The following is a 24,587-nucleotide window of genomic DNA, read 5'->3' as shown; positions in this document are numbered from 1 at the left end:
AATTTGATTGGGAAGAGATTATAAGAAATAAAAATATTTCTTATTTTGTTTTGGAAAAGGAATTAACTTAAATAAAAATAATGATGGAATTACTATTATTTTATATATATAAACTATATTATCAGTTCAAAAATTGATGTGGGGTTATTCTATTTTGACCGGTAAAAGGAGATTAAGAAAGGAAACAAATAATTTCCTTTTTTTATCAGTTAAATTAAGTAATCTAATAGAGATTTTTTTTTTTTAAATAATAATTTTATTAGAATGAGAAAATATAAAAGCAAACGAGGAAGTTGGATCTTGAAAGAGAGAGACTACTGAAAACGTGTTTCTGTTTTTGTCAGTCAAGAGAAAGAGGAATTGTTCGTTGAGAAGTGAATGGCTAAATTTATGTGGAAAAAATCTTTTTCATTTAATTTTCTATTTTTGGTCAAACTTCATATTAAAAAGTGTTATTTTTACTTAGGCGCATTGGCGCACTAGATAAGAGGTTGTGAAGGGCACGGAGTAGTCTGTTGTTTTGTTATTCATGCAGTAGTCATAATATTGCTCCTATTATTGTCTGTTACTATCTACTATATTTTTTTTTATATTTTAATTATCATATTATTTTGTTGCAGTTATAATTGTTCAGAATATTTTTTATTTTTTCTCGATCACTTTGAAATATTTTTCATTGAGTCAAAGGTCTACCGAAAATAACATTTCTACCTCTATAGTAATATAAGATTTATGTATATTATATTTTTCTGAAACTTCACTTAATGAGACTACATTAAATCTATTATCGTTCTTTTTGATGTAACTAAAAGTACTTATGATAAAAAAAAGCTGTTATTCAGCTTTGAAGTAAAAGCTGAAATACTAACTTCTCTGAAAATTTATTATTAAGAGATTTTGATTTTTTTAAGGGTAAGATTAACTTTATAAAAAAATATATAACAATAATAATAGCATATTCAGTATATTTTACTCGGTCAAATTTATTTTTAAAATGTATTTGTCAAATTAGAATTAGCAATAACTTTAAAATAAACAATCTAAACTCTTCAATAAATATTATGAATAGTAGTCTGAGCTATTTTTAAGAATAAACAAGAAGCACGAACAATGAATTGTGTACCTTAAAATAGTAGTGAAAATCATTGACCTTGCTATCAAAAGGATAGCCCCAATTTTTTTGGAAATCTTTGGAAACAAAGCTTTGATTCACAAACTGAATATCCTCATGTAACTATGTGTTTCTGTTTAGCAAAAGTTTTTTTTTTTCTTCTTCATCTATTTTGCTCTTCTGATGGACAATATATATATATAAGAGTGGACTTAATTAGAAAAACTATCAATTGGAAAATCTCTCACGTTTTTACTTTTTGTGTTTTTATGGGGTAGTTTTCTTTAGGATATTGAGTAAGTTTCTAGTTAACCTTCTTTGGCATTATCTCTTTCAAATGGGTCGAATTGAGTTAATTCACATAAGTGACCCAAGACCCAAATCAATTTCCAACAATAAAAAAATCAGGAATAATGTATAAGTATCCTTGAATTATAATCGAAATCTGACGCATCTTAGCTTAACTACGGTTCTATTACTCCTCTCCCCCTCACTCCCCCCGAACTCATTTTTTTGCATTTTTGCGCACGTTTTGTGCTGACGTGTGTGTGTGGGGGGGGGGTGTTTAACAATATAATTACTAACAAATATAGAAAATAATAACTAATTATTTAGATGATGAAATTTTGACTACTCTATCTTTATTTAAATGTTCTTTTTAGGTGATTGAATATTTTTACATGTGTAAGGTATTAGTATAATATAATTGAGACGTTTCTTGAAAAGTCAAAGTCATAATTCGTTATTATGTGAATATATGTTAGTTAAAATCTCATTTTCTTAATTTTCGTATGTGTAAGAATAAACAAGAAGCACGAATAACAAATTGTGTACCTTAAAATTGTAGTGAAAATCATTGATCTTGCTACCAAAAGGATCGCCCCAAATTTATTTGGAATCTCTCGGAAATAAAGCTTTGATTCACAAATTGAATGTCCTATTGTTACTGTGTGTTTCTATTTAGTAAAAGATACTTTTTTTTTCTTCTTCACCTTCTTTTGCTCTTCTGATAGAAAAAATATATATAAAAGCGAACTTAATTAGAATTTTTTTTCACGTTTTCACTTTTTTGTTTTTATGCGGAAGTTTTCTTTAAGATATTGAGTAACTTTTTGAGTAACCTTCTTTGGTATTATCTCTTTCAAATGGGTCGAATCGAATCAATCCACATGAATGACTCGTGATCCAAATCAATATACAACAATACAAAAGCTAAAACATTTAATTTTGGACAAAGAAGGTATAATTTTTTGTATAGTTTTAAGCTATGTATATGTTGAAATAATGTTAAAAGTTGGAGAATCTTCTTTTACTTCTAAATTGTTGTTTAACATCTATACAATAGCACCTTCTAAATATTTAAGTTTAGAGTGAAGCCATTTTAAGTATAAAAAGATCATAATAGGTAGTAATTTTTTGCTATATGAATTTTTGGGGGTGGGCATGGTAGATACCGAATATTATATTGAAATCAAATTTTTGAACATCGCAATTTAAATATGATGATATTTAATATGGTATTTGGTATGTATTTTAAAAAATATTAATATTTGATATAGTATTTAGTATTTATAAAAAAATATCAAAATATTGAATATCATACCAAAGTATATAACTACACATAAAATTCATATATATGTAACTATATAATACTAGCAAATATATAAAATAACAACTGATTATTTAGATGTTTTGATTACTCTATCTTAATTTAAATATTTTTTGGGCGATTGATTAACTAATAAAATGGCTTGTACTTTATTTAAATTTTTTGCAAGCATAAGATATTAGTATGTTATAATTAAGACGTTTTTTGAAAAGTCAAAATTATAATTCTTTATTATGTGAATACATATTAATTGAAGTTGTCTAAATTATGATAATCAATTTATCATATCATAAAATATCAAAATCAAATTTTAAAATATGATATTTTTAAAAATCAAAATTAATAAACTAAAATTTTTAATATCATATCATACTATGCTAAACCCTATGAATCTTATACGAAACGAATATAGATTAATCGAAAACCTATAAAAGAGAGAGCCACTAAAGAAAAAGGTAAAATAGTCATAAGGGTACAAATTTCGTATTGGAAGTGGACCCCACGTACGCACACAGTTTGTCACAAGAATTAACCGATGGGTCGGTACCAGTGGGGCCCTGTTAAAGTACTATTCTATATGGGCCCACATTTTGGAACTTGATCTAATGACGTGGCACCTTTATGTCCCATTTAAGTGCAAAAGCTAGTACTTTTTCTTTTCCTTTTTTCTTTTCTTTCTAGAACTAAATTTAAATGGTAAATTTAAGTACAATGTTGTCTGTCAAAAAAATAAAAAAGGTAAGTACCATGGTGCTAATATGGCATCACGGAAACTTGTAATATAAAATTAGTTATAAAAGAGTTTATGTATATCTTATATAGAGATTAGTTATTTAGAATTTAATTATTTCATATATTTTATCTTGCATGAAATGATGTATAATTTTTTTATAACTTATATATTTATTAATTATGTAATTTTTTAAATTATAAATCAAACACTGTATTAGCTTTGAATTAGCAAAGCCCACAGAGCGGTATCGATACGACTAGCTTGAGGAAAACAAATTATTTTCTTGTTCTCGGATGCTACATAATTAACAACTCTTTAACGCACTCCCTAGATGAATAGTAATTATTTTTTAATCGTAAAATATTTGCACAAATAGTTATATCAAATAGGAATTGTCTTTATTGATTTCAAACGAAATCATAAAGGAATTAGATTGGAAAGAACTAACCAAAATATTTTAAGTGGATAGTTTTCCGAAGTTCATTCGCATATATATAAAGTCACAAGATTTTCTTAAAAGTAAATTTCTTATCTTTCTCTTTACTCGATAAATAAAGTCGTAAACCGACCAAAATATGAACTTACTTGCTCAATTTAATTCAAGACCTCAAACAATTCACTCGAACATTTGATCCAAAAAAGGATTTTTTTTCATACTTGTTCATCAAATGCAAATTAATTACCCGCGCTGCTTCATTTACTTTGATGTCCATCCAAAGTAATTATCTGACTACCCAACTCCAACTTCTTCAAAGCGGCGTCAGCATAACGTTAGCTTATTTTTTTTTTCTCTATTAACTTATTTCATGACACGGATTCAAGCCTTGGAAACAGCCTCTGGCAGAAATGCAAGGCAAGGCTGCGTACAATAGACCCTTGTGGTCAGGCCCTTCCCCGGACCCCGCGCATAGCGGGAGCTTTAGTGCACCGGGCTGCCCTTTTTTATGTGTTATACATGGTTATCGAGTCATATAATCAAGATAATTAGATATTACTTGACGTACAAAAAAATATGTCGTGGTAGATATTTAAACTTATGCTTTATTTATTATTATTTCAAAAAAAATAAAAATAATCCAATTTCAATCACATAAAAAAAAATATTAATCCACATTTATGTACCACAAGAGATTTATTCAATTAAATTTTTTACTGTAATATAAAAATGATTAATTATTTAATTAATTTCCATGTCTAGGATTCCAATCACATAAAATCGTAGGCCCTTGTAATCGTATTTGCTTCCAATAAAAAAAAGATGCTAACATGAGGAGGTTATGGAGACTGCATAGTCCGTTTGTTATCACAAAGAACCTAATTAATTTTTTAAAGGGTAAATTCGAGAAAAAAAAATAACGTTGAAGGCTTTTATGATTCGATGATCAAGGAAGCACATATATAAGACAAATTGCAAACTTTAAAAGAGCATTTCAAGCTATTTTTCGTAATTTATGTGATTAGAGCATTAGATACGTAGCCCACTCCCCTTGCACCCAAGGGTACCGTGGCTTAGCGGACAGAGTTATTTAGTGATTTTTCATCGTTTATTTAAGTCTTGGTGATTTGATATACAGTTATACACTAGGTGCAGTGCCGATTCTAAGGGGTCGTTTGGTTTGGATACAGGTTATGATGAGATTAGTTATGATGGAATAAATGATGCTGAAATAAGTTATGTTGGGATTACTTATGCGGAGAGTAGTTTTTATTGTTTGTTTGGTTTGTCATATTCAAAATTATATTCATTGTATAAATCTAAGAAAAAATTGTTTGTTTACAAAAATACCCTCCACCTTATTTAATTTGTTTTTTTTACATTTACTTAGCAAGCTTTAGTTATTCATTCTTAAAAATAAAATTTTCATCTTATTTAACTAAAATATTTCAGTGTATGCATTTTCCATGATTGTGCAACGTATTCTTAAAATTAAATTTTCATCTTATTTGACTTAAATATAAAATTTCCATCTTACTTAGCTTTAAATAAAACTTTCATCTTATTTAGCTTAAAAATAAAACTTTCATTTTAAGTTTATTAAAGTAAAACAAATTTTATTATAAAAATTATCTACATTTTAAAGTTATTTTCTTTTTAATTGATATATAAAATATAATTTTTAAGTGAGTAATAAACTATTTAATTAAAATATATAATTTATAGTGAAGTGGACATTTTTAAGAGGAATCAAAATATAAATAAACATAAGAATTAGATAAATAAATTCAACTTATAATATAATCATAAATAGAAATTGTATTTATAAAATATAATTTTTTAATAGAAAAATATATTATCATAAAAATAACATTTAATTAAGGTTGTGAATGTTATTATAAATGTTGCTAAAAATTATGTTAATATACATGAATGTAAAGTGGTGTATAAAAGAAAGTTTAAGAGGATATTTTTGTTATTTAACATAGTTAATCCCAGGATAAGCTATTTTGGGATTACTATTCCATCCTTTGAAAGGGATAACTTATCCCAGTATTAATTGTTAATTCTGGGATAAGTTATCCCATCCATTGCAACCAAACAAAGGATTAAAAGGCACTTAAGAATTATCATGGGATTAATCCCTTTTATCCATCACACCAAATGACCCCTAGAAGTTAGAAAATAAGGCACATATCCCCCCAAATTTGAGGGATCCCATTTATTTTAGCAATAACAAAATTATTATTTTAAAAAGATATTTTGATCATGTTTCGTTTTAATTTATTTGTCTTACCTTTTTTTTGGTTTGTTTCAAAAAAAATATTTTTTTTCTTTTTTGGTCAACTCTTTAATTTTGATTTCCCACCTGACATGTTTACGAGATTAAATGACATTTTGTTCCTTGATTTAAGATCACAAGATTCAACTCTTCTTTACTTTCTTAATTTTTGTATCAAATTAAAATCAAACAAACAAATTGTAACGGAGGAAGTACTACTCATAAAATAAGTAAACTTCTTCATATAAAAAGAAAGAAACAAATTTACATCTCATTTTTTTTTGAAGAAATCTATTAAAAACTTTGCCTCTTAAAATACTAGAAGAATAAACTTGAAATAAAATATATATAAAAAAATCAAAATGTAAGGCCTCTGATTCATTTTTTATTTTAGGCTACTAACGTGCTTGAGTTATCCCTGCGGTGATTTCTTATCATATGTCCAAATTCGATGAAAAAAGTTTAGTGAAAAATAGCAAAGTATCTCGTCAAATTAATTAAAATGCCTGCAAAATATGAACAATTCGCTCAAACATTTGACCCAAAAAGGATCTTTTCATACTTGTTCATTAAATACGAAGAAATTATCCTCGCCGATCGTTTACGCCAACTTCTTCAACGCGGCATCAACATGACATCAGTGTCGTGACGCCAACATTTCTCCTTCTTTTCTTCTTTCATTTTTTTTCTTTTTCTCATTTTCTAGTTTTAATTCTATTTTTTTCATAATCTAAATCTACATTACTTTTGACTCATTTATTTTTGTTTTTTCTTTCTATATCAATAAAAATATAATTATACATGAAGTATGACTCAAATATGTACCTTAATATCACCACACAACAATCTTCAATTGTAGTGGTTATGAAATATTTGAAGCCTTTTAATTTTTTTTGTGTCTACGTAATATTTGAAGCCTTTTTGAGCTACTTTCTGTTATTCAACGGATTCTGACTTATCTCTAATTAACTGTCGGGGCAATGGTGAATGTTCGAGAATTGACGCATTGGAAACTATTTGTAGGAGCTGGGAATGATCTACGTAGCGGCTTTTTAGAATGATGCAAATGGGTAGCAAGTTAATTTTAGTTATTAGGATTTTTAAGTGTAATGGGAGGGCAAAAAGTAATTTAACTTTCAATTATTAATTACCGGCGTTAACAAATTGTTATAATTCAACTATTTAAATTAATTATTTAAACATATTAATTTTTTTCACAATTAATAAGAAAGAAAAAGTAAAAAATGGTGTATTGATTATGTGTAATAATATTCACTACAATCAACTACCTCCATCAACTTCTCTGCAATTTCTCTTTCTTCAATTTGTTCAAAAAAAAAAAATACCCTCGTCTTCCTCAAGATTTCTTCAGCCCCCACCATTTTTAAAATCGCCGCCATTTCCAATTAGTGTACAGAGGAGTTTTGTATGATGAAGAAAATTCAAAAAGTTGATCATACACCCCTGGAAGAGTCCCCAATTTACAGAGGACGAAGCTACGGTAGAGATTGAACCACCAAATTTTAATATATTAATCCAAACACCAGTCAAAAAAATGAGAAGTGAGGTAACTGGGACTGTTTCCAGCAGATTTGGTGGACCACGCGTATCAAGAGAGCAGGCTCCGGACACCACCAATTTCCCTATGCCAAGGCCAAGACGATCAGTTTCCAGATGAAGGATATTCTGAACTGTTACTTTTGTTTTGTTGTTTTACTAGTTCTTTTTCTTCAATGATAGCATATTTTTTTATATAAATAATCAACTGTCACTTTTCTTTTCTTAGGTTAGTATATTTTCCTTCATCCGTAGTATGATTTTTGATGTTTAAAGAACCAACTGTTTCTTATGTTTTTCAGTTATATGACAATATTTTCTTGAAATTATAACTTTTAGTTTTCTTACAGGTTTCATATTGGAATTATAGTTTACATTACATTATTAGAATTTAGTTTGCATACAGGTTTCATATTGACATTATAGTTCAACTCTTTTATAGAATACTATATTCAAAGTTTTATTATAATTCAATTTTCATACAAATTTTATATGCTACTACAGTTCAGTTCTGATAAAGGATACCATATTCATACATTGTTTCAATTAAGTTTCTTGTTATTTTACCGCTAAGAATTTTTCAGCTAATATGTCAATGTGATACCAATTTTTTTAATTTTATATTTTTACATATTATTGTACTTAAATTTCATTTTATGATTTAGATTTCATGCACCATAATACACGAATATATTATTAAGCCTATAAACGAAATACAAACTTAATTAAGTTTCAAATTTAAGCTAAGTTCATACCAAACTTACTGCGTCCAACATTCAATAAATAGTACGATACAAATAAGATTAAACGAGTTTCATACACAAAAATAAAATTCACATGACATAATTAGAATTTATTTTTCATACAGGCTTCATATTGACATTATAGTTCAGCTCATTTATAGAATACAATTTTCAAATTTATATGAAAATTCAGTTTTCATACAAATTTCATATGATATTATAGTTCAATTCTTTTATAAAATACCATATTCATACATTGTTTCAACTAATTTTCTTGTTATATTACCACTAAGTATTTTTCAACTCGTATGCCAATGTGATACCAACAATACACGAAAGAGGCTCAACTGGAATTGCTTATGCGTCTTGAAAATTCTTATTGTTGTAATACGAAGAACAATAATCTTCTTTATGCAAACATCTGTATCTAAGAACAGCAATGGCATGACCGCAAGACATCTCATCAAGTTGAAAGCGACCACAACTACAGTTTCTGGTACGTATACACACAATATACCCTTAGGTCCATCGGTGACAGCATGCCAAATCCATACCACTAATTCAACGTATACAAAATTTATACAACACATATACCAACCAGCACCACATACTTAGTAAAATAAAAAAAACTCAAATTTAATTACAAATTCATATAAAAATTACTATCACCAAAAAAGTAACGATCATGCACAGTTCCAAACTAAAAACACAAAAAATACTATTATACCATGAATATACAGAAACAAGAAACATATATTAAATTCCATCATCGATGATTGAGTTGCGAAAACTTCTGGATAGGTATCCTAAATCTAAACCGAATTCTTTCTGGTTAAAGAATCTCTTTCTAGTTGCTTTGGAATAATTAGGAGATTCTCTAGAAGAAATACACATACAAATTATTAACATCACAGCATACCAAATTTACACAACTCATACTTGCAATTCATTATTTAATCAAATTATATACAATATTAATACACACTACATTCACACAAATTATTTCAACTATCGTAAGACATAAACTGAACCCTGATTTTCAACTGTGTGAATAACAAAAAAAAATTGTCTATCGCTAACTGTATGAATGACAAATAATGAACAGTCAAAACTATACATTCAACAAAAATGAATGAAACTTTTCATCGCAAATAAACTTTTTAAATGAAAACGGAAACCAAAACACTGAATAACGTACCTGTAGAATCCCATCTTTCACTATGTTGAACAAGTATTGATAAAAACCTTTCACTTTTCATGATAATTTCAAAAAATAATAATTCAAAATGATGAAAAGTCGTTGAATGGAGGAGAGAGAGAATACATTAGAGACAAAAATTCAAATAAAAATTTCAGTTTTGAAATATATCTCATCAGATTTTCAATTGATTGAGAAAATAAAGGAATTTAATTTCAAAATTAGTTATTAGAGTCCTAATTTAATGCTAATTCTGTATTACCATTAATATATTTATTACCATTTTTGTAAATTTATTACAATTTTCTTTATTTAGTTTATTAATTCTTTAATTAATGCATAATATTTTAAAATATGTTATAACTTGAAAGTTTTAATCTACTGTCACAATTCAAAATTTCTTATATTAAATATGATATTTAAAAAAAATTCACTAATAGGAAAAATAACACCACACATCTATTTAATTGATCTATAATGTTTTACTACATGGTATACCAAATTGATAGTAGTTAAAGTATCTTATTATAGTATACTATGATACATATGTATGTTAGGTTTATTTTTCTTTAAAAAATATTGTTCATTTCTCTATGATACTCTTATGATATACCATCTATTAACATGGTATTATGAGAATTGATCCTTTATTCCTTTAAGAAAAACTCTCAGTCCTCTATGATACAAACTTGATTTATATTATATTATATTATAACACGGTATATAATACGAAAATTTCATTAAAATGAACATTACATTAAGAGGCAAAAGCGAAACACAAGTAGGTACAATACATCACTCGAAAACCATAGAAGCTTTTTATGAAATGACAATTAGGAGTTTCTTGATTAAGGAATAATGGCACAAGTATTGCCAGAATTATGAACGTTTTTAAGTTTTATTATATTAATGCCAGTTGTAATTATCATAAGAAGCAAACCAATGAAAGAAGCAATAATAGCTCCTTCACCATGGTTACAAAATGTATAAAATTTATCACAAATTTTATTCCATCTTGCATGAGAATTCCCATCTCTACCAAGCTGTCCCATAAAAGCCGCTGAGCTTGCTCCACCAGAAATTAGTGCCACATTTATCTACCATACAACAGATTAATTAATTCATTAATTGAACAATTAAAAATATATAAAAATGAGTACTTAATTAATTACCATGTCTAGGATTCCAATCACATAAAATCGTAGTCCCATGTAATCATATTTGCTTCCAATAAAACAAGATGCTAACATTAGGAGGTTATGGAGACTGCATAGTCCGTTTGCTATCACAAAGAACCTGCATCCACAAATTAATTGTTTATATATTTGAGAAAAAAGATAACTTTAAATCTTTTTCGTACTTTATATAATTAGAGAATTAAATATGTAGCCTCTTCCGTTGCACCCATGGGTATAGCCTAGTGGACAGAGTTACTCGGTGATTTCTCATCATTTGTCCATCTTGGTGACCTGGTATATACTAGGTGATTTCTTATAAAAAATCATTATTTTTTCACCGAAAAATGTTCAGTGGCTATTTTATAGATAATTGATTGAATCGGTGAGAAAGAAAAAATGGATAATGTTTTCCTATGGGAAAATCAGGAAGTTTCCACTATTTCAGCGAGAATTTGTTTCCCACCATGCATTTTTTCAGTGAGTTGGCTCAATGAAAAATCAATGGAAAAATCATGTTCTATAGCATAAATTTTTCGCTGATTCGTGATGGAAAAAACCTTTGTTTCTAGTGGTGTGGTGACCTGGTATACACTAGATAATTTTTTATCATCTATCTAAACTTTGGTGGACAGAATTATTTAATAGTTGTGCAAATGAAAGATAATAGATTATTCGAGGTGCTCACAAACTTACTCAAACATCACAATTATAAAAAAAAGAGGATAATTAGCAGAAAGGGCTTACACAAAAGCTGGAGTATGCTGGAACTTAGCATGGAGTGTAGCTTGAATTGGAGTGGTACCAATAGTAGCAACAACAAAAGTTTTCTTTTCATTGTTAAGTGCCATAACTAATGTTGCTGAAATTGTTGCACCAAATGCCAATAACCTCAACAATGGCATCACCCAATTACAGCAATCCTTAGGCTTAGCCAAATATGATTTTTGTCCATTTCCTTCTTGAGACATTTTGTATGTTTTGTTTTCATCCTACTGACAGTTGATCCGTTTATTTATATAGAGAGAGCAATTAGCCCCTCTTTTTTTGTCATCAAATTAGGTTTAATCAGTTGGTGGGAAAATGGAAGGCTTTTGTATGAAGTATGCAACAAGTTTAGACATGATCTCTGGTAGGTATATACAGGGCAGAGCCAGGTAGGGCCAAGGGTTTCATCCGAACTCTCTTCAACAGAAAATTACAATGTTTATATATGTTTAAGTTATTTTTTAATGTAGATTTAATAAATATTGAACCCCCTTCAACTTCTTTTTGTGTTTACGTATTCATATTTTGAACTCATTTAGTAAATTTTTTAACTCCGCCACTGAGTATATGTATTGAGATCAAAATCACGTTACACTTGGCCCTTGTGAGAAATATTTTACCATATTACTTTTGTTGTTCAACAAAACTATACTGTTAAATATTTTTTTTGAGCAACATACACAAGTTTCCAACCTCAAGAAGAAACTAAAGGGCAAGTAGTTGGACTAAAAGGAAGACAAATTTAGGGGGAGGGAATTAAAAAAGAAAGATCCCCCCTCCCCCAGTCCCCCTCTCCGTTTCATTTTTGTATTTTAGCCAATTTAATCCTTATCTAAAGGAAAATAGAAAAGGAAAAAATCTCATTCTGCTGTGGTTAAGAACCAGTCCGTTTTATTTTTGTATTTTAGCCAATTTAATCCTTCTCTTTTGCTTGAGATAACTTTTGAGGGGGCAGAGGAAATGAGATTTCTTCCCCTCTTACGATATTAATTGAAGAAGATTATTTTTCAGATTGCTTACGCATAAAAAGGCATAAAACTAACAAAAGTTTGTAAAAAGCTAGAAAATCATTTCTCCCGAAGGAAACCATATCATATTAATATTAATATGAGACAAGGCTGCAGGTTCAACTGAAGCCATTACACACATGCATATATCTAAGAAAATCGCACTCATTTGAAGCCCACTAACTCTTAGTCTCTAGATCCTGAATTCGCCTTTTAAAGCAAGGCATTAAGGCAGTAAGGTTCATGGCATATAGTCATATCATATACATTAACATATGGCATATAAGGTACATAACATTCTTTACTTATGACTTTGGGCATATTCACGCCACAAATCTAATGCGTAGTTATCAATTAGAGACTCCAAATAGTCACCACACTTAATGTAGCCTCAATCACCCCACAATCATAATTCAAAATGTTACATAAAAAAATAGGGGTATGGTTGTAGTAACAACACTAAACACTACCATATTTATATGCAGTGGCTGTCTTTATACTCATCTTTCCAATTGATGCGAGCAAAACTCTCAATTGTCGTCCAACAACAAACTTAACCGACAAGCTATGACGTTGTCGTTACACCGACAACTACATTGCTCACCTAGAAATGTAAATCGTGTCGTTAATGATAAGGTGGATAACTTGAGAGTAAAGAAGCCAGGAAATATAAATACAAAAGAGGTTAAACATGACGGAAAACTTACCAATTTGCCACTCTCATCAACAGACATTGGGTTTTGGACGACAACAGTTTGATTTTGTGAACGAGCCTTGGCCTAAAGCAGATACGAATACATATCAGAAATCAATTTTAGCCAAATTAGAAACTTGCAAGGAAGAACAGAACATGCGGCAGACTTATGAACTCACAGTTGAAGAGGATCCTGCAGCAGGGGTAGCAGTGCCATTAGGAGGGTTCAAAGGTGCATGGGCTCTTCCGTCTCCTGCCTACAAAAAATATGCATATAAACGCAGGAAAACTGAAATTCCTTATCACATTCATGCACGCATGTTATCTAGCTTCCCTTATCAATATTATTATTATTACTCTCCTACTATCTTATTCTTCAATTCTATTAGTACCTGTTGTTTCCTTTGTTTCAGTTTCATATTATTTGTTGTTGCTACTGTTCTTTTCTCCATTATTTTCTACATGGCTTCCTCACCACTATATTTCCTTGACTTACTGATTTTGATAAGCTTTACTTGAATCGAGAGCCTATTGAAAACAACCTCTCTACCTTCACAATGTAGGGGTAAGACTGCATATACACCATCCTCCTCAGACCCCACTTGTGGGATTACACTGGGCATGTTCTTCTTGTAATCAGGTATGTATGCAAATAGCCTAAGAAATCAACTAGTAACCCAAAAGACCTGATTTTGTGTCCTTATTCGCCGACCTACCCCCTTATTTTTGCCACAATTTGTGATACCAATAACATCTAAAAATTGCAACTAAAAGTTCAAAATACATTCGCATTTAAGTGGCTGGTGATGCTGATATCACAAGCTCAAGATCATAAACTGCTATAGGTGAATACATTCAAACTTCCCTTTCAACATAAGCTTCTCCATTAAACTTCCACAAGGATTAAACCACTCTGACAGTTTCCTTTATGTGAAGTCCTCAAAATGTGTCTATGATTTTCAATTTAATCTATTTGCTTTACAATCCAAGATATGAAGCAAGGTTAATCGCTATTATTTACTGATTCATATAGGTTCAGACTATAAGTGGAGAAGGAAGAACCAGAGAAGAGCAGCTTAAACAGATACAAACCTAACTGATTTCCCTGAGTTTCAATGACTCAAGAATTGGCTATTTTGAAGCATCAACAACTACATGTCTACTGTGTTAATTATTCCCTTTTTATCTCCTTCAATTCCGATCATCCTATTCTCAACAAATCGTACTATTTACATAGAAGGATTAACATTGTGATTTTAATTGATTTGCAGCACCCTAAAGCAACAAAGTACAAAGACTTATTCACGCCTAGTGTTTACACCAACCAATGTATGCAAGACACCTCTTTCATACACACTTTTTATCACTTATTTACAGTTAAGTGATAGATATTCTCACTTTAAATTGTGATTAAACTACGTCAATATGGTAGTTGGTTATTCTCTGATCCTAACAAGATAGGTAAATATTATACTACTCACTAAATAGAATTCTCATCACCAAAAGCACAATCTTAAAATTTAGTCCTCTTTGTTATTTTACTTCTTTAATTTTTAGTAACTGTTCAGGTGCATCTGCATAGAAAGATACAGTAAACTACATGTCAGCTAAAATTTTCACCAAAGATCAAAAAGAAAAATGAATCATCATACTCACATTAACATTGGTAATATAATGGCATACTGCACATCTAACCGATGGAGCTCCACATGGATACATTAGCATCATACGGCAGTTCCCGCAGTAAACATGAGCAAACTGGTTAGGACCTGAAGATCAACAGAACAATTATATGTCATCCAGGAACGTCTTCGAAACAAAAATGGCAGAAGAAAAACAGGGTAGCAAGAAATCTAAGCTCTATCTATGGGGGATTAAATTAAAAGAGACTTTTGAGAGTGTAAATAAAAAAAAAAGGACACAAGTCTTAAAAATGAAGTAAAAGGGACTCTTCTTTAATTAGTGATAATGACACATATTTTAAGAACCCACAAGTTTTTTTAATTTACAAAAGACCCCCTCTCCAAACAACTAGCTGATATTTAAAATATTCTCATTGTTTTAACTAAAGAATCATAAAAAACACCTAAACAACTTAGGGTTGTTTAAATATCTTCTGGTTGTTTGAACTAAACAACTTCTGGTTGTTTAAACAATTTTTGGTTGTTTAAACAACTTCTGTTGTTTGAACTAAACAACTTAGGGTTGTTTAAACAATTTTTGGTTGCTTGAACGACTCCTGTTTATATAAACAACATATCAATTTTTTTTATAATTTTCACTATCAAATCGGAGTGAAGAAAAAAATGAGGATGACAACATCCGAAGAAGAAGAAGATGAAAACACAAAAAGTTTGAAAAGAAAGGGAAAAACGGAGAAGAAAAAAGGTAAAGAAGTTAAGGAAGAAGAAGAAGAAGAAGAAGAAAAAGAGAGATTAGTAAAAAAAAAGAAATGGAGGGAATAAGAAATTTTGAATTTTGAAATATGAAATATGAAAGAGGAGACTTTTTGGGGTTGTGTTTTTGATCTTTTAATTTTTTACCCTAAGTTTACAAATATTTTAAATCAACCCACTTCTTCATAATTAACCCCTATTTAAATGTTTATAACAAAAGAAAAGAAAAAAAAAATAGAAATCCCCTATTCTTCATTCCACTCTCAAAAGTCTCTTTTAGCTCATTTTCCCCTCTATTATCTAAGGTACAATTCCTCAAACACAAAAAACTCATCTAGTTCTTTACCTTATAAAATTCTAGTGAAAGCTAGAACAACAACAACAACAACAACAACAACCCAGTGAAATCCCACAACATGGGGTCTGGGGAGGGTAGAATGTACGCAGACCTTACTCCTACCAAGGTAGGACGGCTGTTTCCTGGAGACCCTCGGCTCAGTAAAAGCATAAATGCATAAAAAAATGTTAGATAAGAATAGAAAATTAAAAGCTTTATGAGAAAAACAACAAACAAATAACGAATAGATAACAAATAAATACAAATAAATAAATACTAATAACAAATAACGATTAAATAAATAATGAAAGCGTCACAGGTAAAATTGAGTAATCAAAGCATAGAAAGTAATAAATAATAACAGAAATAACAGAAATCAGAAGTCAAAGCGCAAGAGATCGTAATGCACTACTACACCTATGAATAGAGAAGAATAACGAGACTATGAACTAGCCTTCTACCCTAATGTGGGTCCTCCACACCCTCCTATCTAAGGTCATGTCCTCCGTAAGCTGTAACTGCGCCATGTCCTGTCTAATCACCTCTCCCCAATACTTCTTCGGCCTACCCCTACCTCTTCTGTAACCATCCATGGCCAGCCTCTCACACCTCCGCACTGGGGCATCTGTGTCTCTCCTCTTCACATGTCCATACCATCTCAGTCGCATTAAAATACAAGGAGTTAGAGATAACTATCTCATCTTAAACACCTTTCTTTACAGCTTAGCTCTAGTAAAAAGGCATCTGATTTTGCACAAAACATTAGTGCCCAATTAGCATTGTCACACTACATTTCTTACTTCTTAGCATGGTCAACAACAAATGTTGTTGCCTTCAGGACCACCATCCAACTTCAAATCACGTAGCTTCTGACCAAGGGAAAAATGAAGAAAAAAAACATTCCCAGTACTATAAACAAGATAGAATACCTAGGGGAAAAGAAAACTTTGAATTTGGACAGGAAAGAGCACAATTCACTATACACCCACTATGATTGCTAAAGTACCGATTCCAGTAATATGTTCTTAAAACAACAAAAGACACATATAAACAGACTTATGTCAGACACATATAAACAGACTTAGTCAGTGACATAGAAGAATGTGTGCTTGGAGAAAAATGCATACACCAAGTTATCTCCACCAACTACCAGTCATAAACTAAGTTCTCCTCGCTATGCTGCAAAACGAAGCAGATATGACCAAAAAGCAAAGCTGATGAGAAGATATAGATCAGATATATCTTTTGTGAACTGGCTACTAGTTTCCAAAGAGCACCAGATCAGATCATTATGTTCGAGGAACTACCAAATCTAAGAGAAGTCAATTGGAGTTACACCTATCCATCAGGCAAGGCTTCTGATTAAATTGAGACTCGATAGGAAAAAAACATTACACAAACATACAATAATGAAGTTTTTTGGTGATCCCATAATCATATGCCCCTAAGTCTGACAAAGACATAAATTTGTACAGCTCCCTTCCCCCAGGCAAACGCTTGAAGGGCTCCAAAGTTGCAAATTTAAGCTGGGACCACACTCTAAACTCATAAGTCATAACTTATTTCGCCTAAAAACACAACTATACCGAAATGTTCACCTATGTATAACATAGTTACATCATCATAGTAATGTAACTCTTCCAACAAAAAAAATTCATGTTATCCAATCATTAAAATGCCGATATCTAAAATTGAGATCTCATATGATAACCTTTTGATGAATATGTAGGAAAAAGATCTCATATGATAAATGAAAACAACCAAAGCTCAAGCTTAAGTGGATAGTATCAAAAGCTAGATTCATATTACGCTCAAAGGAAACATTGCATTCCAGTAAAGAGACACTATATTTTCATAAACAGACCAATATTAGTCTCAGAAATCAAGGAAAGGGAAACCATAAACTGTACCTGGGACAAGGTTCACCGTATGACAGCAGGAGCATCTCACACTGTTCGCTCCACGTGGATGCATAAGTAATGTACGACAGCCTCCACATATCAGTTGAGCCATTTCCATTCCTGAGAAAGGTCAGAATTTAAGCAACACCTTCGAGTAACAGAACACAACGTCAACTAAGCTTCAATCCATCTCAAGGCAAAACAACAACAACAATAACTACGTCTCAATCCCAACAGAATCTAGACACCAAGCCTCCCCAAAACCTAGCCCCCTCTATGGATTCATCTTACCATCTCACCATTAAGCATTACTAACAGACATACTTGAAATGTTTAAATACAGTAATTTTCTTTCCTAACAACAATCTTCTAGCAACATGGGAGGAGGCCTTAATCCAAACAATCGCCACACAAATTTGAAAAGAATGTTCTTGTAACAACATCAGAATAGAGAAAAGCACAGATACCAGGAGGTGGGACAGGGGTGAGTGCATTGCACACTGCACAGCAGACATTAGAAGCTCCTCTAGGATAAAGAAGCATTGTCCTGCACCCACTACACATCAACTGATTCTGCATATCTACAGAACGAAAAAAATTAACCAAATAGACATGTAAAGCTCACAGACTAAATTGAGAACTGATGTTTGAGTTACAAATCTCAAGATTGTAATAAATCTGAAGGATCCATCCCGAGTCAATGAACTTTCTCCTAACAATTAAGGTGGCTGTGTTGAGACAAAAAGATTTCACCTTTCAATCTTTTTGAATATCGAGTTCTCCCTGATCTTCTGTGTTAGAAGAGCTAATTTTTGCCGATCCGCAAGGTAAATATATTCTTCCTGCTTGACAAAATGAAAAGGAACAATAAACACCTCTCTTCAAACTAAGCCTAAGAATATCAAGCAAGGTCCTTTCAGCAATTATTCATCCAATGGTTGAATCTACAATCTTTTTTCTCAGGATTCACAGATGATATGGACAAGAAAAAATCCCATCTCGATTTTTTTGTGCTAAGACGACTCAAACACAAATCATGCAGAAAATTGCTTAATCAAACACCATAAAGCTAGATGATTTCTTGTACCAAATTCTTACCCTTACCCAAATTCTTCCTACCCACAAACCAAAATTTATCTACAATCAATTATAACCCAACACAAACGTTCGTAAACAATATACACAAAATCAACAATATATCATGTTTACCCTACCAAATAAAAAGGAAAACCCTCAAGAAATCGGATGAAGAAAATAGCAATTTTCGTACCAGTCAACGAACAAATCTGAAAGATTGGGTACCCCGGAAAAGAAAAATACAGTAAAGGGTACTTGGAAATTGTATGAAAATGGGTTGGAATTGAAATGGAAATCTAAGCAAAAATTCCGACAGAAATTGGGTAATTCAAGATTTCGAAAGATTGGTTTTTGGATATTTTTCCTTAGTTTTCTCTATTTTCTTGTTGTTTTTTTTGTTTTCTTTATTCTTATACTCTTCTTCTCCGTTAAATTTTGGGAATATATGCTGCTTCTTTTTTTTGACCTTTCTTGAGATAAATTAATACCCCATTTTAATTTATTTGTTCTATTTTTTAAAAAAATATCTATATAATTTTTCATATGATATTTTTAAGATCACAAGATCATGGATGGAGCCATTTTAGGCGAAGAGTAATTTGGTGCACACTCTTCATCAAAAAATTATATAGTGTATATTTAATTTTACACATTTTTAACAATTAAAAAAAAAATTACACAGCATTCATCAAATTCTTGACGCCGTCACTATATAAAATTAATTTTTTTTTTTATATATTCTATATATTTTTAGTTTAATACCACAAGAGTTAAAATAATTATCTATTTTCTTAAATGATGTGTTCAATCAAATTGAACAAATAAATTAAAATATAAAAACAGAAAAAATTTAATTATTATAAATATAGTTATTAAAATAAAAATAAGAAAAAGGCTTTTGAAAAGGAATAGACAGAGTATTCCTGAAAATTATGAAACTTATTTGTCTATTAATTTAATCCAAACGCGTTTAACTTTTCTTTTCTAATGATTTTTCTTTTGTTGACAAAGAAGATTTATACGGAAAAAAAATAATCGAAGAGATGGAACCAACTGAGGAGATTTTGTCAATACAGAAAAAAATGATGGCGATAAATTAGTTTAATCTCGAATGGATAGAACACATGTATTGACAAAATAATTAACAAGAACTAGCAATTAAAAGTAATTTCTAACACATTAAAATTAAATAAATATTAATAGCTAAAAAAATAAAGTAAATGACAAATAATTAGCAATTAAAAGTAATTTGTATTGAATAAGATTAAGCAACTAAGTAATTTAAATTAAAGTAAATAATAAAAAACTAAAAGAAATTAATACATGTATTGACAAAATAATTAACAAGAAATTAAGCAAAAAAATTAAAAGTAATTAAGCAATTAACAAGACAAAAAAAAACAAAAAAACCTGATAGTGTTTTTTACATGTATTAATTATTTGATTTATTGTAAACTAATACACATTTAAAAGTAAATTGATAAGGGTAAATATATAATTTACTATTTTAATACATTTATAACTAATATCCACATAACTTTTTCCACCTTTTATTCCATATAAATTATACATAGATTTCTCATAAGTTATGTAAGTATTACTAATACATGATTACAAAAAAATGCAACCAAACACCGTATAAAATTAACACATGAATAAAGTTTATACAACATTTGAAAACCTACCAACCAACCATTGTATAAAATTAATACATGAATAACTTTTATCTTATTTACAAATCAAACATAGTATAAAATTAAAACCTGAATAACAAAGTTATTCACGTATTAGGTGCTTCTTAAACCAGCTACCAAATGACCCCTAATACCTCTCAACCGATCCAAGCCAAATTTGGACCATTAAGGGTCAGTCATACTTTTTTTAAAAAAATAAAATTCACTCTATATTCAGAATTCGTATTAAAATTCGACTAATTTGAGATCGTGTCAAATACAGTTCATTCAAACATTAAAGGTCAATCATACACTCATACTCAGCTCGATTTCGAGCGAGATCGGGCTGGCTCTTAATATGACTTGCTAGGAGCTGATTTTTCGCGCGGACCGAACTGCCCTTAATGGGACATGCTAGGAGTTGAAGTACCAAACATTGGAACATAATAATTACTTTGAAGTTCAACCAAATTGATAAAAATTTAATGGGTTGTTAGGTTCATTTAGATGAGCAAGTATAGACTATAATAAAAAGATAATAAAGTTAGAATTTATGGATCTTCAGACACTTACTAATAAGTACTATATTTTTTTAATAAAGTGGAGTCATCTTCATAAATATTAGTTACAATACTTGCAAAATTCTTCCCATGGCATTGGCCATTACCCTATTTTCCTCCGTATATCAAACTTTCCCTCCAAGATTTATGGATCATTTCTTATTTAATAATGTTTGATCAAACCATCTCAAAATCTATTTCAAATGATCTAAATTTTTTATAACAAAGCCTCCCCACACCAACACAACTTACAATCACCAATTATAGATTTAGTCAAATAATCACTAAATTAGAAGACTCATTTGTTTCCGTTGATACTTTTTAAGAACCAATTAAAAGGTCAGAAAATTTTCAAGCTAATCAAACAAAAGATTTAAGCACATATAATTAACAACAAAATGCTTTTTATAATAAACAATGATCAATTTGAAAAAGGATGGTTGGAGAAGAAAGAATGAAATGTGTATATACATAATACATTATATACCTATATTTTATAATTATACATACATAATATTATTATTTTTTTGAATAATTTTAAATATCTTATATATGTTTTCATCAAAATTTATTTATGAAAGCAAAAATGCTCAAGATAAGAGCATTTATTTTATTGATTTCGTGTATATGAGTGCCTATGGTGTGATTAGAAATGTCGCTAATCTTCCTTGTCTAGGCCAAAGTGGTGAATTTTGAAGTTTTTTTTAACAGTAAATTCAGTGATCGAAAGTTTTGTAATATCAGTCGTTTTAACTATATTTCTTTTTGAATGATTTATTTTTTTTTCTTTTGAATGAATCATTTTTTTAATCTTTGTGTATGATTAATAACCGGAGTAGAAAATCAAATAATTTTTAGTTTCCAAACCCCCCAAAATAGATGAACACAAAAGAAAAAAGTAACTAAATTTCTTAAGTTTTATGGGTATTGCATGTGTTCAACACGAATATTAGAAGAACAAAGAAAATTGAAAAGCAGAAAATACTAAGCTTATTAAACAAATACCTGAGACCACTGGATTTAGTGTGCGCGCTTAAGGAATTTAATCTCCTCACTATATCAAAGGTTGTGAATTATTTTCTCACAGAATAAAACGAATATACCTATTAGAGAAATAACGGTACCTCAAACTTCAATAATTTTAGCGAACTCAAAAATCAGCAACAAAATCACACGAAGACTCTATTTTATTTTGTAAGAAAATATATGCAAAAGAAGAAGAAAATTCGATGATTGAAAAGTGAGACAATCATCTCTATTTATAGCCAACAATATGGATTGAATAGGTGCGAACTCACTTATTCAAAACAGGCATGGTGTCTTTTGAGAAATGAGATGTTTATTTGGAAGAAATAGATCCATTTCAAAAATATTCCGCGAAGCCGAAACCAAGTGATAACGATGGTGGCGCGAATGGCACTATCTTCTTAACCTTTTAAGAGCTAAAGGAAATTTTTCTTAATATAAGGACAATATTTTTCTTTTATTCTACCAATGAGGGAGAAGTTCCCCCATATTTTTCAATTCGCATTACACCCACATTTTCCAATTCACATCTTACACAAAATCCAACATCAACGTCTAAACATTTGATTTTATATTAAAACTAGGTTGTATATTTATTAGTTTTATAATAATAAATGTAAATTATTTATGTAACTATATACTTCGATATGATATTAAGTATTTAATATATTATTTATAAATATCGATTTATCGAATACCAAAAAATAATTATATATACCATATACCATATCAAATTTCACAAAACCATGGTATTAAAATTTTTGATTCAAAGATAACCAATCAACTTTTTAAAAAATAGTACTATATCCTAATCCGTTTGCTTCTTGCTCAAGTGTTTTTCTTTTTTTCCCAAAAGTTATTTCTCCAAAGTCACAATGGGCACTAAAAAGAAGAGTTTCCAAATTAAAATCAGTTATATTTCAAATACAATCTCAAATTTCAACCCCGAAAAAGTAATCCAAACAATGACATTATAAAAGGGTCAAAATCATTTCCCCCTCGGACGTTTACTTTAAAAATCAAACTTACTCCAACTTTCAATAATAATTATTTTCCCTCTTTATGCCATGAAATATCTATTTTGCCCTTGATTTTCTATCTTTCGTCACCTATTTCTACAAATCAAAATAATATGTAATATAATAATTTTTAAATATATTTCAAAAATAATAAAAAAATATTAATAAAAATAAAGGTATATCCTATAAAAAAATTAAATGATTATCTATTTGTATTGTAAGTAATTATTTATTTTTTAATTTAAAAATACTTCATTATTGACAAATAAAAATCGTGTATCTATTCAGACATTTAAGAATAAAAAAGAATTGAAACATGCATTTATATACATATACATATTAAATGCATGTAATATTAAAATAATAATAAGAAAAATAATAACATAAACTCTAATGACAAGCTGATAAAAAAATTGTTCTATTTATAATTTTAATGTGCTTAAATAAAAATCTATAAATACTTAGATTAAGAAAGATAAATAGTATACATTAGAGTCAGGGCAGTCTGAACAGGTGTGGGGGCGTAAAGTCAAACTTCATAAAGAGACCTTAGTTTTTTTAGTTGACATATATAAATTGAATAATTATAGCATGCTCAGTGTAATCCTATAAATGAAGTCTGAAGATGTAGGATATACGTGGACATTATGAAGTAACAATATAAATTTTCAATGAAAAATATATAATATAAAGTTAGAATAAATAAAACCTGACTCGAAAATTTGAAAAATTTATATAATGATATCGAAATAATGTCGCGCTGAATTTGATAAGTTGATATAATAATATCAAAATAGTGTTGATTCGTTCTAGTGCTTGAAATTTGAAGAAGACACCAAAAAATAAATTTGATCTCTTTATAAACGCATACTGATAGATTTTGCATAATGTAGAAGGTTTGACCTTTTGAGAGACTCTAGAATATTTAATAATGAGAGAATAAAAATTGTGAAAGAGGAATAAAAAAGTCAATTATACGAATAATAATGTTGGTTCATGATAATCATCGTAATATAAATGAGGCAACAAAATAGATAGCCACATAAGAAACAATGCTACAATTAACTAACACTATTCCATTCTGAATTATTACAACAATCTTTATATTGAATGAGGTAAAAGATTATTATATTTTCTACCCAAAAAGTTCTTTTCAAATTTATCAATACATGATATTTTTTTAACAATATATATACATATACATACATCTTTGGAAGAAAGTAGGGGCCTTGGAAAAATTGGGGCTCCAAGCGATTGCTTTAGTGGCCTTATGGTCGAGACGACCC

At 29.6% G+C, this 24,587-nt stretch overlaps 2 protein-coding genes across 4 annotated transcripts; both read right to left on the bottom strand.

Annotated features, from left to right (window-relative positions):
- Nucleotides 1-10,484: 10,484 nt before the first annotated feature.
- Nucleotides 10,485-11,815, bottom strand: LOC129873843 (CASP-like protein 1B2). Its single transcript, XM_055949034.1, has 3 exons — nt 11,591-11,815; nt 10,841-10,964; nt 10,485-10,765 (listed from the first exon to the last, which is right to left on the bottom strand). Exons 1-3 carry the CDS (start codon nt 11,812-11,814, stop codon nt 10,517-10,519), a joined length of 597 nt encoding a protein of 198 aa, XP_055805009.1. The 5' UTR covers nt 11,815; the 3' UTR covers nt 10,485-10,516.
- Nucleotides 11,816-12,858: 1,043 nt separating this feature from the next.
- Nucleotides 12,859-19,475, bottom strand: LOC129872044 (protein LSD1). Of its 3 annotated transcripts, none has more exons than XM_055946889.1 (8): nt 19,161-19,473; nt 18,700-18,788; nt 18,414-18,527; nt 17,956-18,066; nt 14,969-15,081; nt 13,492-13,569; nt 13,326-13,397; nt 12,859-13,222 (listed from the first exon to the last, which is right to left on the bottom strand). In XM_055946889.1, exons 3-8 carry the CDS (start codon nt 18,523-18,525, stop codon nt 13,184-13,186), a joined length of 525 nt encoding a protein of 174 aa, XP_055802864.1. In that variant the 5' UTR covers nt 18,526-18,527; nt 18,700-18,788; nt 19,161-19,473; the 3' UTR covers nt 12,859-13,183. The 3 variants fall into 3 exon arrangements, with proteins under 3 accessions (XP_055802864.1, XP_055802863.1, XP_055802865.1); XM_055946888.1 differs by having other exon boundaries at nt 19,217-19,473; XM_055946890.1 differs by lacking the exon at nt 18,700-18,788 and having other exon boundaries at nt 19,217-19,475.
- Between the last annotated feature and the right edge of the window lie 5,112 nt (nt 19,476-24,587).

Source organism: Solanum dulcamara, chromosome 11 (assembly GCF_947179165.1).
Source record: "Solanum dulcamara chromosome 11, daSolDulc1.2, whole genome shotgun sequence".
NCBI lineage: Eukaryota > Viridiplantae > Streptophyta > Magnoliopsida > Solanales > Solanaceae > Solanum > Solanum dulcamara.
Note: the sequence above shows the minus strand (reverse complement) of the source record. Positions and strands in the feature narration are given on the sequence as shown.

Coding starts and splice junctions, on each gene's coding strand:
- LOC129872044 (XM_055946890.1), bottom strand. CDS start 18,525: ATGCAGAATCAGTTGATGTGTAGTGGGTGCAGGACAATGCTTCTTTAT. Junction 13,398..13,491: donor CTGCAGGATCCTCTTCAACT/GTGAGTTCATAA, acceptor TATCTGCTTTAG/GCCAAGGCTCGTTCACAAAA. Junction 13,223..13,325: donor TTGATGAGAGTGGCAAATTG/GTAAGTTTTCCG, acceptor TTACATTTCTAG/GTGAGCAATGTAGTTGTCGG.
- LOC129873843 (XM_055949034.1), bottom strand. CDS start 11,814: ATGTCTCAAGAAGGAAATGGACAAAAATCATATTTGGCTAAGCCTAAG. Junction 10,965..11,590: donor CAGCATACTCCAGCTTTTGT/GTAAGCCCTTTC, acceptor TTGTGGATGCAG/GTTCTTTGTGATAGCAAACG. Junction 10,766..10,840: donor TGATTGGAATCCTAGACATG/GTAATTAATTAA, acceptor GTTGTATGGTAG/ATAAATGTGGCACTAATTTC.